The sequence below is a fragment of the Aulonocara sp. 'chitande type north' Nkhata Bay genome, linkage group LG16 (assembly GCF_057382095.1).
Source record: "Aulonocara sp. 'chitande type north' Nkhata Bay isolate Kocher_YH1m ecotype deep benthic linkage group LG16, A_spYH_male_GT1.1, whole genome shotgun sequence".
Lineage (NCBI taxonomy): Eukaryota > Metazoa > Chordata > Actinopteri > Cichliformes > Cichlidae > Aulonocara > Aulonocara sp. 'chitande type north' Nkhata Bay.
In genome coordinates, this window is record NC_141359.1 from 22,377,308 (window position 1) to 22,389,302 (window position 11,995).

The 11,995-nt window shown below is 40.4% G+C and overlaps 1 protein-coding gene and 1 long non-coding RNA gene across 4 annotated transcripts; one reads left to right on the forward strand and one right to left on the reverse strand.

Moving 5' to 3' along the window:
* Positions 1–201: 201 nt before the first annotated feature.
* LOC147311491 (immunoglobulin superfamily member 3-like) lies at positions 202–8,752 on the reverse strand. Of its 2 annotated transcripts, XM_086266292.1 has the most exons (11): positions 8,521–8,751; positions 7,520–7,894; positions 6,986–7,402; positions 6,452–6,859; positions 5,129–5,494; positions 3,947–4,312; positions 2,740–3,111; positions 2,256–2,639; positions 1,722–2,135; positions 848–1,240; positions 202–752 (listed from the first exon to the last, which is right to left on the reverse strand). In XM_086266292.1, the coding sequence occupies exons 1-11, from the start codon at positions 8,585–8,587 to the stop codon at positions 553–555; spliced, it is 3,762 nt and encodes a 1,253-aa protein (XP_086122418.1). In that variant the 5' UTR covers positions 8,588–8,751; the 3' UTR covers positions 202–552. The 2 variants fall into 2 exon arrangements, with proteins under 2 accessions (XP_086122418.1, XP_086122419.1); XM_086266293.1 differs by lacking the exon at positions 202–752 and having other exon boundaries at positions 1,028–1,217; positions 8,521–8,752.
* Positions 8,753–8,840: 88 nt separating this feature from the next.
* Positions 8,841–11,950, forward strand: LOC147311492 (uncharacterized). 2 transcript variants are annotated; one of them, XR_015125326.1, is made up of 2 exons: positions 8,841–8,944; positions 11,425–11,950. It is a non-coding gene; the product is annotated as an uncharacterized LOC147311492 (long non-coding RNA). The 2 variants fall into 2 exon arrangements; XR_015125327.1 differs by lacking the exon at positions 8,841–8,944 and adding an exon at positions 9,814–10,228.
* The last annotated feature ends 45 nt before the right edge of the window (positions 11,951–11,995 follow it).

The window sequence follows — 11,995 nt, forward strand, 5'->3', positions numbered from 1 at the left end:
CACAAAACCTTGAATACGTGTGCACCACTCACCTGGTACTCACAGATGATGTCGCACGCCCACGTGGGGTTTTCAAGCAAATTTTATGCTGTCAACTTTGCACAGATCCACAAATGTAAGCTGCCTGTATAGATGATTTTTGTTTGTTTATTTCAAATAAAGTGGACACTTGTAAAGGCAGAAAGTAAAAGAACAGTAAAGTAAATGTAAAAGTTTATTTATGTAGCATATTTTACAGACAGATGTCGCAAAGTGCTTCACAAGAGAGGTATCAAAAACACAATACAGTCATAAATACATCATACAAGCCCTGGTCTAATTAAAAGATTTTCGAAATAAAAATGTCTTTAGCTGCTTTTTGAAGGTCTCCACCGAGTCCAAACGCTGTACAAAGGAAGTGCATTCAACAGTCTGGGTGCAACAGCTTGGAAAGATCAGTCCCCTCGAGTTCTGAAACAAGTGTGGTGGACCACTTGTCTAAAACTAGGTGGAGTCCAACTGAAAACTTTTGCATGTGTGCGTTTAAAAAAAACAAAAAAAAGTTTCTGCTGTTCAGTCATCTCCACTTCGACTGGTGTTCATAGGCACTGATTCACCCCAGAGAGATGGCCCTGACTTGTTTCCCAGTGAGCCTTTACTTCTGCACATTGTGACTACGAGTAGCAATAGGACTAAAACTAAGACGATGAGAATTACAATAGCTATTATTATATAAGTCCTTGTGCTACATTCAGAATCGGCATTAGCATCACCTGCAAAGAAGAAGACAAAGAAAGGTATTTCCACATCTTTTGATATTTACTGAGAAAAATGACGTGTTAAGGGAAGTGTGTCAAGACATGCCTACCTTCTGTGAGAACACTGACATTGAAATGCCCTGACTTTTCCACTGCAACTTTTCTCCACCCACGAGACAGAGAAGGCAGCCACTCCTCTACCTCACAGAAATACAGGCCACTATTTTCAGGACCAGGATTCAAGAACGTGAGGCTGAATTGGCTGGGGTCAGGGTGGTCGTATCTCAGGCGAACATTCTCCCCAAACCTGTCCTGTAGAGTCGAGTTTCTGTAGACTGTAAATATGGGGCGCTGTTTCGTTTCTATTTCTTTCTGCCAAAACCATGTGACCTGGAACTTGGATTCATGGCTGGATTGTTTGTTGATGTTACAGGGGATAGTCAAATCCTGGTTTCTGCTTGTATTCATCTCTGCTTCCTCCTTTGGAATAGAGAGATTGTTTTCTGTGAATACGCACAAGGATAAAACTTTTGTTTAACAAGGTATCAGACCTGATAAGACCTGATAATTCCATTTCTTGAGAAACTTGATGTAAACCCTTTCAAAATGTTTTTCTCCAGTTGTTTTATAAATGTATTCTCACCTTACCAAATATTTAATTCTAACTTTTAGATACTTCACAGTATAGACACAGTTCTGATCAAATCACCAATGATTTACTAATGTCAGCTGTCTCTAGGCTCTTAAACATACTCGTGCTCCTTGATCTGAATTCTTCTTTCGATATAATCTCTCATTACAAATAAAGAGATTAGAATGCGTTAGTAATGTTACCTTGGGTGTTAAAGACTTATAGGGCTAATGAAGGAAAAAAAAATCAGGAAAAATCAGGAAAGAGGAGGAGAAAAACATCCATGCAAACATAAGCTACAACATTAAGAACATTAACATTCCAACAGAACACTTCTAAAACTGTGATCATACCTGTTACTTTTACACTGAGTTTGATAGCACCACCACTGTCTGAGGCCTTCAGCTGCCAGTGAGCTTCATTATCCAGCTGGTATTGATCCACTTGGCACCAGTAGGTTCCACTATCCTCTTCATGGGCTTTCTGAATACTTAGGTAAAAGCTTTTCTCAGTGGGTCTGGACAGGCGTAGCCGCTCCTGCAGGCCTCTGGTGTCATTGTTCTCTGGGTAACTCACCAGGCCGGTGTGATCAAGCTCCACCAGGGAGGCTTTCTTCAAAGAAGAACTGTGTGCAGCATAATGCCAAATGACTCGATAGAAAACCGAAGAACCAGAAGCTCCTGAGGTGATGCTACAGTTGAGCTTGACTTCCTCTCCTTCTTTGGCAGTCAGCTGCTGCTCTTTCTTATCTAAACGAAGGTTGGGGGCTAGAAAATAGAAATAAGAAGATGAAGTTATATATTTCTAAATGGCATGTTTCATTTATTTTTGTGCTTATTGTATATGGCATGTGAAGTAATAAAGTAATGAAAAATAAATGTATTCACCAGGCTCAGTAATTGTTAGCACTGTGCTTTTGGACACTGTTGAGAGCAGATACCATTCACCACGAGGATCTTGAAGCCACTCGCCCACTTTGCATGTATATAAACCTTTATCTGAGATTCGAGCTTGCCGAATAATCAGTTCAAAAGTGGGTCCTTTGCTGCGCCTCATGCTGATTCGCTGACGCAGGTCCACCTGGGATTCCGTTACTATGGAATTCCGGTCCAAGCTTACAATGGTCTTATTTCCTGCATTTTCCTCATGCAGCCAGGTGATCGAATAGAGTGATGATTCAGACGTTTTTTTGACGATGGAGCATGTTATTGTTATGTCAGTGCTTATAGTTCTTGTCAACGCAGGAATAGGTGACACATCAAGCCTGCTTACTAGAAAAGGAGACAACATTTTCATTATTTTCTGAGGAAACAGGAAAAAAATGACTCTTTCTATTTAATGATGCCCCAAAATGGCTGCAGCTGGCAGTACCTGGGTTGTTTACTATCACAGAAAGCTGATTGGATGCTTTCAACTCCTTGTGCACATTCTTCAGTAAGACAGACACATTACACTGGTAGCTTCCTCCTTCTCTGTGGCTGGTACCAATGACCAGCAGATAGTACATGACTTCAGTTTTTCTGCTTTCTACTCGTAGCTGGTAGTGGTTCTGATCTGCAGACCAACTGATGGTGCCATCAGGGGAAAGTGTCAGGATGGTGTCTGGTGTTTTAGCCTCACGTTGCACGCTCCAAGTCACTGTTACCGGCATGTGTGGACCTTTGACCCGGCACATCAACTCCAATTTTTCTCCAACAATCACCCGAGTCTTGCGACTGATTAGAGACACTCCCATCAGCGTGTCTGACACAAAAATCCAAAATGGTCAGTGACAGCAAGTAAGAAAGGAGAAGCTGGTGATCAAGCAATCATTAGTGTTAAAGAAAAAAAAAATCATGCATCATTTCATCTTTTAAAAAAGAAAAGCTTAGCTTGAATACACAAAAATGACTTTCATCCAATATGTGTCATGACATCTATGTCTCAAGCTTATAAATGCATGCATTAGCCAGCTTTAGCCATATATTTATGCAGCTACGTGTCATTTTTAAAAACTGTAAGCGAAACCTAAACCACATTTGCCCTAAAACAAAATATTCAGTCAAACACAAACATTCTAAGGATAGCTTTTTTTGCCTGAAAGCCTGGCTTGGCAAAAAAACCCATTTGTGCATGTGGTTTGTTAATGTGTAACCTACCCGCTGAGTGTTAATGTCTCCTGTCATATAGTTATGAAAATGCAAAGAAATTAAAATAATTCCTTTTACCATCCTGCCTATTAGTCTGATATTCAGCATTGTTTGCCTATTATAACCACTACCCTCCTTTTCACATATGCTGCTCACCGTTGCCTCTATAACTTATATGTCCAAAGAAACAGCTAATCCTGAGCTGCCCCTGTGATATACTCATTTGTAATTCTGTCCATCATCAAGATGCAATGAAAACATTAGCATCATCAAACCTGTTTTGACAGAGCCAACAAATCATACTTCACAGAAAGTTAAACCTTCCCAAAGTGGTTTTAGAAAAGCTCAACAAATCACACCACTCAATAAGAACAAACACCTGTTACAATGAAAGTAATATCATATGTCTTGAATAGTTTGTACTACACAAACACACAGACACATCTTACCTATAGAAATCACTGTCACAGTGGTAGTTTGTGTCTGGTTGTGAGTGTTGCCATTAGGTTTGCGCTCAGACACAGCACACCGGTACACTCCTGAATCAGACAGTGTGACCTCATCAAGCGCTAGGGTGAAGTTGTCAGTAGATGGACGCATCACCTTCACTTTGCGACTCATGAACTCCTCTGCTATCTCTGTAACACCCTCCTCATTTATACTGATGATGTCGGTGAACGAGGCCGTTGGTGTTGATTTGTGTTGCCAGGTGACAGAGAGCTGACCTTGAACCCCATCCACTTTACAGGAGAGATGCAGCCCGCCCCCTTCGGCCACATTTACAGCCTGCTGCATTTTGACTGTCAGCCTGTTTTCTGTGAGGAGATGAGGCAACAGACAGATAGTACTGCTGTGTTTGAGAAGACAAAATAATTTCCCTAACAGTAAAAAAAAAAACAGAAACAAAAATATGCAACCTAACACTTTGTTTAAGCCTTAATACCAACAGATTCAAATCAACAATGTAAAAAGGAAAGTGAAATAAACCCTGAATAACTGAGTGTGTGTGTTCACTATGACAAACCCTGGGGCTGAAATGCTACAACAAATAATATTCAGTCAAACATTCTGAAGACAGTTTTGTTTTCTGAAAGTTGCACTCACAATTCAGCTAAGAAACACACAAAACAAAACAACTTTTGCTTTTTGTTAATAACTGTGCAATCTGATTGTTGAGTGTTGAGATGTGGAAACCTAAAATTTTGACTCATGACAATGCAAAGAGTAAATCCACTAAACAACATGATTTTGCTTTGCAGATGTATTCCATCTAGATTTCCTGTGGGGAAATGTAACGTTTGATTTAATGTTGTTCAGTAAACAAAAGAAGAGTTCCCAAAGGATTACATTAAGACTCTCAATATCAGTACAGTATGTTTCGGATGTTTTTATGCCATTTTCTTGTAATATGTCACTACGGATTAAAGTGTTTAATGAATATATCTGCAAGTAAACAGCTAATTACTCAAACTGACCAAAATCCATATGTTTACTTTGTTATTCATTCTGTAATATTTGAAGTGTAGTTTAACAAAGAAGTGTTAGAATTTATGATAGAAACACCTGTTACAATGAAGGTAATATCATATTTTACATAGTTTGTACTACACAAACACACAGACACATCTTACCTATAGAAGTCACTGTCACAGTGGTAGTTTGTGCCTGGTTGTGAGTCTTGCTGTTAGGTTTGCGCTCAGACACAGCACACTGGTACACTCCTGAATCAGACAGTGTGACCTCATCAAGCTCTAAGGTGAAGTTGTGAGTAGCTGGACGCATCACCCTCACTTTGCGACTCATGAACTCCTCTGCTATCTCTGTAACACCCTCCTGACTTATACTGATGATCTCGGTGAACGAGGCCATTCGTGCTGATTTGAGTTGCCAGGTGACAGACAGTTGACCTTGAACCCCATCCACTTTACAGGAGAGATGCAGCCCGCCCCCTTCGGTGACATTTCCTGCCTGCTGCATTTTGATTGACAGCCTGTTTTCTGTGAGGAGATGAGGCAACAGAAAGAGTTAATAACGTTCGATAAAATTAACCTAGTGTATGGGAACTTACAGGTTCCTGGTGCTGAGGTAACAAAAGGCTGTGCACCAGGTGTGGTAGGCCTTTGTCTTGTTCAGTGAACGGGGTTGATTAAATACCGGCCTTATCTTTGTGCAGTAAATGTACTATCAGCTAGATGAGTCACTTTAGCCGATTAATTACTAACCTGGGGCTGGATGTTTCTTTTAGAGCTATGTCATAAACTTAAAAAACAAACAAAAAACAGTGTGTTAGTGAAGTACCTCTTGACCCATTTTGTTATTTTATTGATGCAAATTTATGTTAAAGCCCTTCCTCAGAACCTTAACCTGTAGCTGTGGGGATTTACATGTTTAATTATTGAGCATATTTGTAGCAATGCAGTCGTGTATGATGTGTTAATGCTATGCGTGATTCTAATTATTCCTTGCTTCTGTTTCGAATTCCAGTCATGTGCCAATTATTATCCACTGGAGTTTTTAAATGGTTCCTATTTAAAAAAATTTGTTTTAGATATTGTGTTAGTGATTTTAACCCTGGTCCTGCTGCTATATTTAAGGTTTCCTGGTAGCAGCCGGTGTATTCACTGGAAGTGGTCGGGTGTTAGGTCGGACCTGGTGAGGTGATGGAATTGAGTGTAGTGGGTTTTGGAGTGTGATAACTGAGTTAATAAGTAATAATTTTAATAGTGCTTCACACTGTGCCACAACCTCTGTGTGTGCCCGTGTCCAGTGAATTTTAGTAGGACCAGTGGATGTAGTCAATGAAGCTACTTATAACAACAGCTGAAGTGGATATTTTGACTGCAGTGTTTGTCACAACTTCTTCACTCCTCTCTTTGGGAGCAGACAAACAATGTAAAGGTACAGTGACTTAAACCCCTGAATAACTGAGTGTATATGTGTTCACTTTGACACACCTGTGGCTGAGACGCTGACCCGCTGTGGGCTGGAGTCTTTGGGTTCTCCCTCAATAAAAGTATCATCTTGGCCTCTCTCTTGAGGCCAGACTGTACAGATATACTCTCCCTGATCCTCAGTTCTCACAGGCTTTAAGATGAGACGGTAATTTCTGTTCCCAGTTCGGGCGGCTCTGAGCTCTCCATTTTTCTGTCGAACACTGTACTCCGGTGCCACAGTGAGAACGCCTGTGGGACCAATGCGGGCCAGCTCCACACTTCCCTTGAGCCATGCTACAGAGAAGAATCTTTTCTCCACGTCCTGTGTGTTTATATTACAGGACAGCATCAGCTCCTGCCCCTCCTGCAGCGCTGCCGGCTGTGCTGAGATTTCCACTGCCAGAGACGGAGACGATGGCTCTACCACCTCTAATCAAGACAAAAAATGAAAACAGTGAGACATTCACACAGGTGTCTATAGGATAAGTAAACATTAATGTGCTGACCAATATCAAGATGTGTTATAAATATAGCACGACTGAGTAAAATTCCCACCTGTGGCTTTAACTGTCAGGGTCATTTCTTCTGCATTCTTCTGTATGATGATGTACCAGGAGCCATCAGGATCTTGGATCCACTCCTGAGCCTGGCAGTAGATCCTACCTTGGTCTGATGGCTCAACCTCAGCCATCTTTAGGCTGTACGAGGCCTCTCCCCATTTATCTAAGCGTATGAGACCTGCTTGGTAACGCCTTTCAAACCCCTGGCCTGGGCTCAGTGTAAAATCTCTATTCAGAGAAATGATAGGCTGAGCGTCCTCCTGTCCATCTTTATGGAGATACCAGGCAACAGACAGATGGGTGTGCTGGCTGGTGCTGCTAGAGGCCAGGCATGTTAAAGTCAGAGCTTCACCCTCGTTTAAGCTCAGTGGTGTGGAAGCAGATGATGAGACGCTCAGGGAGTCTTCAATCACTATGAAACCACATCAGAGAAATCAAAAGTCATGAATGCTCTGACATCATCTGTACCATACCTACATGAAGACACATTCAAGCGTTATGACTGAAAATCAGGATGGTGATTGATTACCTTTAACGACTGTCTTATCAGAATACTCTCCATCATAAGCACCTTCTAAGTTGACTGCAGTACATTCATATTCCCCTTCATCAGTTTTCTGCAGGCTTTTTATCTCGAAGCGGACTGAGTTTGGTGAGAGACGTTTCAAAGCAATTTCATTTTTTCTCACACGGGTTAGGTGAGAAGAATATCCAAAAGTATCTTCATGTGAACTGATGATTTGGATCTCAAAGTCTGGGTTTGAAGGCTTCGTCATACGGAATTCAAAATGTTTGTCAGTGTTTTCATTTCTGAAGCCACTCACACTGCAGGTGATGTAGAGGGGAGAGCCTAACACACGATACAGAGGCCCAGCTTGTACTTCAGTTTTCACTCTGGCCTCTCCTGAGTAAAGCAGAGACAAAACACAAATGAAGTCATCTGAATCCTGAAACTTTGAAGTGTCACTCATGTATTTACAAGTATATTTATAAGTATCTAACATATACTGTAGGTTATGGCACACTGCATGAATTGTGCATAGAACATCCATTGATATATAGGTGCACACAATGTTTTCAGAAAGATTTTGACATTTTTTATTTTTTGAGGTCTTATTTCCCTGTGGAAATATGTTTGTATGACATTTATGATTAAAAGAAAATGTTTTGTCAGATATCACCTGTAACGGTGTGTGCTGTTGGCTCGATTGCCTTTATTTATTTCATGCAGGAATATATATTTTTCCCCACAGAAAGCAAACATTACTACTTTGTCATAAAAGTGATTCGTGAAAAGTGAAAATAATTTGGAGGAGCTAATTTTCTGTAGCAACTAAACTGATATTAAACTATGGAGACCAAAAAAGAATTAACATTTATCAATCAGTGAGTTTACTCTGAGGTTTCTGCTAAATATAATTTCATAAAATGTGAAAAAAACATTTACAGACAACACAAACAAGATCTTGGGTTTATCTGAGACATTAAAATTAATATTATGGAACTACAGGAATTCACTGTACTACTTACCACAATATAAAAGTTGACCCAAGCAGAGAATCACACCCGCCCTCCAAAGAGAGAGCACGAAACTCATCGTGTGCCTTCAACTTCAGGCTCAACACTGTACGTCCTCGGCTGCGATCAAGCCCTTGGTTAATGTGTACTGTGTGATCTCTCTGTGCCTTTTCATGCCTTGATTTGCCTGCGCTTCAGGTACGTTACGAACCTCTTTGAAACCTTTCACGCCGTAAATGGGAACATAATGACGTGCAATTTCTTGGAAATGTTATTGCGCGTCCCGCTGAGGGAGACGGCTACTATTGTGATTGGCCTGTTCAGACTGCTCCTGTGCATTTCCGGTGTTCTGACAAAACGTCCTACTTTGGCAAAACGTCCTACCGCAAGTAGTTTATGCACATTTCTGCTGTCACAGATTCATTCCAGCACAAATGTAAGTAGGTATAACGGTTTGCCACTTAACTTTGCCCATCAGAGTATGCTTGTAGCTCATAATTATAAAGCCAGGACGGTTTGCCACTTCATTTTAGCCGTTAAAGTATGCTTGTAGGTCACATTCACAAAGGTAGCATGATTTGACACGTAATTTACCTGTCAGAGTATGTGTCTAGCTGTTATTAACAAAGGTAAGATGATTTTCCACTGAATTCTAGCTGTAAAATGATGCTTCTAGCTCATATTCACAAAGGTAGGATTGTTCGCCACTTAATTTTAGCTGTTAAAGTATGCTTGTACGTCACATTTACAAAGGTAGGACGGTTTAGCACTTAATTTTACCCATCAGAGTATGTTCGTAGCTTATATTCACATAGGTAGGATTGTCCGCCACTGAAATTCGTGTTGTGCGCATGCGTAGAAACAACGGGTAGGATGGATTCCCAGAACACCTGGCCTCGTACATGTCAGTGAATTCCTGTCGGGAAATTGCCAAACAGTGTACGAAGAAGTGGAAAAACTGGAACGACAACTGGGCTTCTTTTTTTTTTTTTTTCTTGCTTCCCCAAAACAAGTGGGGAGAGAGAAGGGCAAAACTGACCACCGCTAGACATTACAAATACATGTCTTAAAAATAAAACCTGCTAGACAGCAAGTCGCTTCCACCTCTGAATTCGTGCAAACGAAACTCATGTCTTTGCGCGTTCCCAGCAGGTAATGCACGTTTTTGACATTGACATTTACATCCTTGATCAGATTCTTGCATAGGCAGCTTGAGAGAAAGTAGTTAATTATGCTGCTTAGGACCACCCCATCTAAATTCGGCCACTTACTGCAAACTTTGCAAGCTTGAATGTGGTTGTTTGAATGATGCTGTATATTAATGAGGCAATAGTACCACCTAGTGGAGAACATAAAGACGTACAGTTTATCCAGTCATATTCAAATCGGCATTTTAATTTGCAGACTACTTAAAAATAGTGGGGGACTTTATTTTTAAATGTTCATAAAATTAACAAAATAACGTTTTATGTGTTTGTCATTCTCTACCCTGATGCCATAAAAAATATTCTTAGGTATGTTCAAAAAAGGCATAAAGAGCTTCACAGCAGCAGTTTCTACTCTTAAAAACCTTGGCACTGTTGCAGACTGGTGGCCTGTCCAGGGTACACCTCGCCCTGTGGTGGCTGGGAAAGGCTCCAGCCCCTCCAGGACCCTGAATTGGGCATGCAGATGAGAATGAATGGATGTATTCAACAGAAATGCTAAGAAAGTATTTTAGGTAGGAGACTGTATTAGTCCTTAAACAAAATACACATTTGTGAGACAAATACAGAAAGTAGTATTGGGAAAAAACATTTTATGAAGTGAGTATCAATCAGAAAACATCCATCTATCCTTATTACCGTATTCACCATATTAAATTCTGGTTAAGAGAAAAGAGACTTGAAATGATGAAAGAAAATGTATTCTAGTGTAAACTGTTCAGGACATGTGTTTAAGAATAAAAATATTAGAAATTCACTCTGAATGAGACAGAATAGAAACTGCAAACAAACCAGAAATGCTCTGTAGGCTAAACCGTGAAGCTTCTACAGGCCACATGCCAATCAGTGATGTTTTTAATTAGCAGCAAAAAAAGAAAACCAGCTAGAGATGCAAAGTGTTTTTACCTTTCCCTGCACTGCCATGCTTCGTCCCTGTTTGAATCAGCATGGATTATAATCATAACAGAAACTAGGGATCTATAGAAGTAATATATGGCACAGATTCCCAATTTATTCACACCTCCTATGGAACAATACATAAATAACACCAGGAGTTTTTTCCCAGTTCAAGTTGGCACATAATTAAGCAGAAGCCTGCTAATAATGGGTGAATTGCATGTAGTATCATGTATCATGAAACCTTTTCTTAGCTTCATTAGGACTTTGAGTCTTCTTTTGAGCTATAGACTGAACAATATGATATTCCTACATCTCAATTAGATCATCTCTTTGTCCTAAAGTCCTATTTTGAGACTTACAGTGTTTCACAGACCTGCATGTTTCATTGTCACATCAAGCTGCTGCTCAAAATGCAGGTGAAAGACACACTTACAGAAACATTGAAAGAAATAAGGGTTAAGTTTTCCAGAATTATAGATTTGATTAACCTCTTAAGCCCCAACGCCCCTTGATACGGGGGCAAAAGGCAGGAGATCAGGTAGGCTTGGGGTTTAAGAGGTTAAAGAAAATTGGGGGGGATGGAGATCTTGGCTGTGAACCAGAGGCTATGGAATCAGTTTGGAGCCACCCATAAGGACCAGCGGGTTTCCCCGGACATCTTCTGTTCCTTCAGGAAACTGCAGTCACCTTCTATGAGTGCTCACACGCTGTTGTTTTAGCAGACTTAATGTTTAACATGTTTGCAGTCTAAATGTTGGGGAATATTGCTGACATTTATATTTTGGACTAATTGGAATTTCTTTTCTTGCAGTTTTAGGATCTTGAACACTGGAATCTTGAGCTGATGATGGTTCTGGACTCAATATCGAAGGACCACAAAACTCAGTAGCTGTACTGAAGTTAACAACCATCAGATCGTCTTTATTATTATTGCCAACACGATGGAAAAGAAATATTGCATCCTGTTGTTGGAGCTAGATGGAAACCTAGGGGTTCGTCAACGTTATCTAGACATTTCACCCAAAAAATGTCCTCATGGTGGTGCTAGAGGTGAGGCCACGGGATCCACAACATTACAAGTGGCACTAATATTCTTCCTGGCACTTTGCCATTTAAGTGTGCTAAACAACCAGACAGGCAGCATGCACAACTGACATATGAAATCTACTCATTGTTTGTGTATGCAGGTACGGACAAACAGAGTCATTGTTTTTGTAAAAGCAGTGTTCTTTCAGTGTCATTTCCCACGAAAAGAAGGGGAAATGTGTAAGCCTACTGCTTTAATATCACTGACCTCTATCATATAAAATTATATAAAATCATATCCGTCAATGCAACATTTGTGCAGTGATTTGCCTCCCAAATTTTTTGGGGTTTTTTGT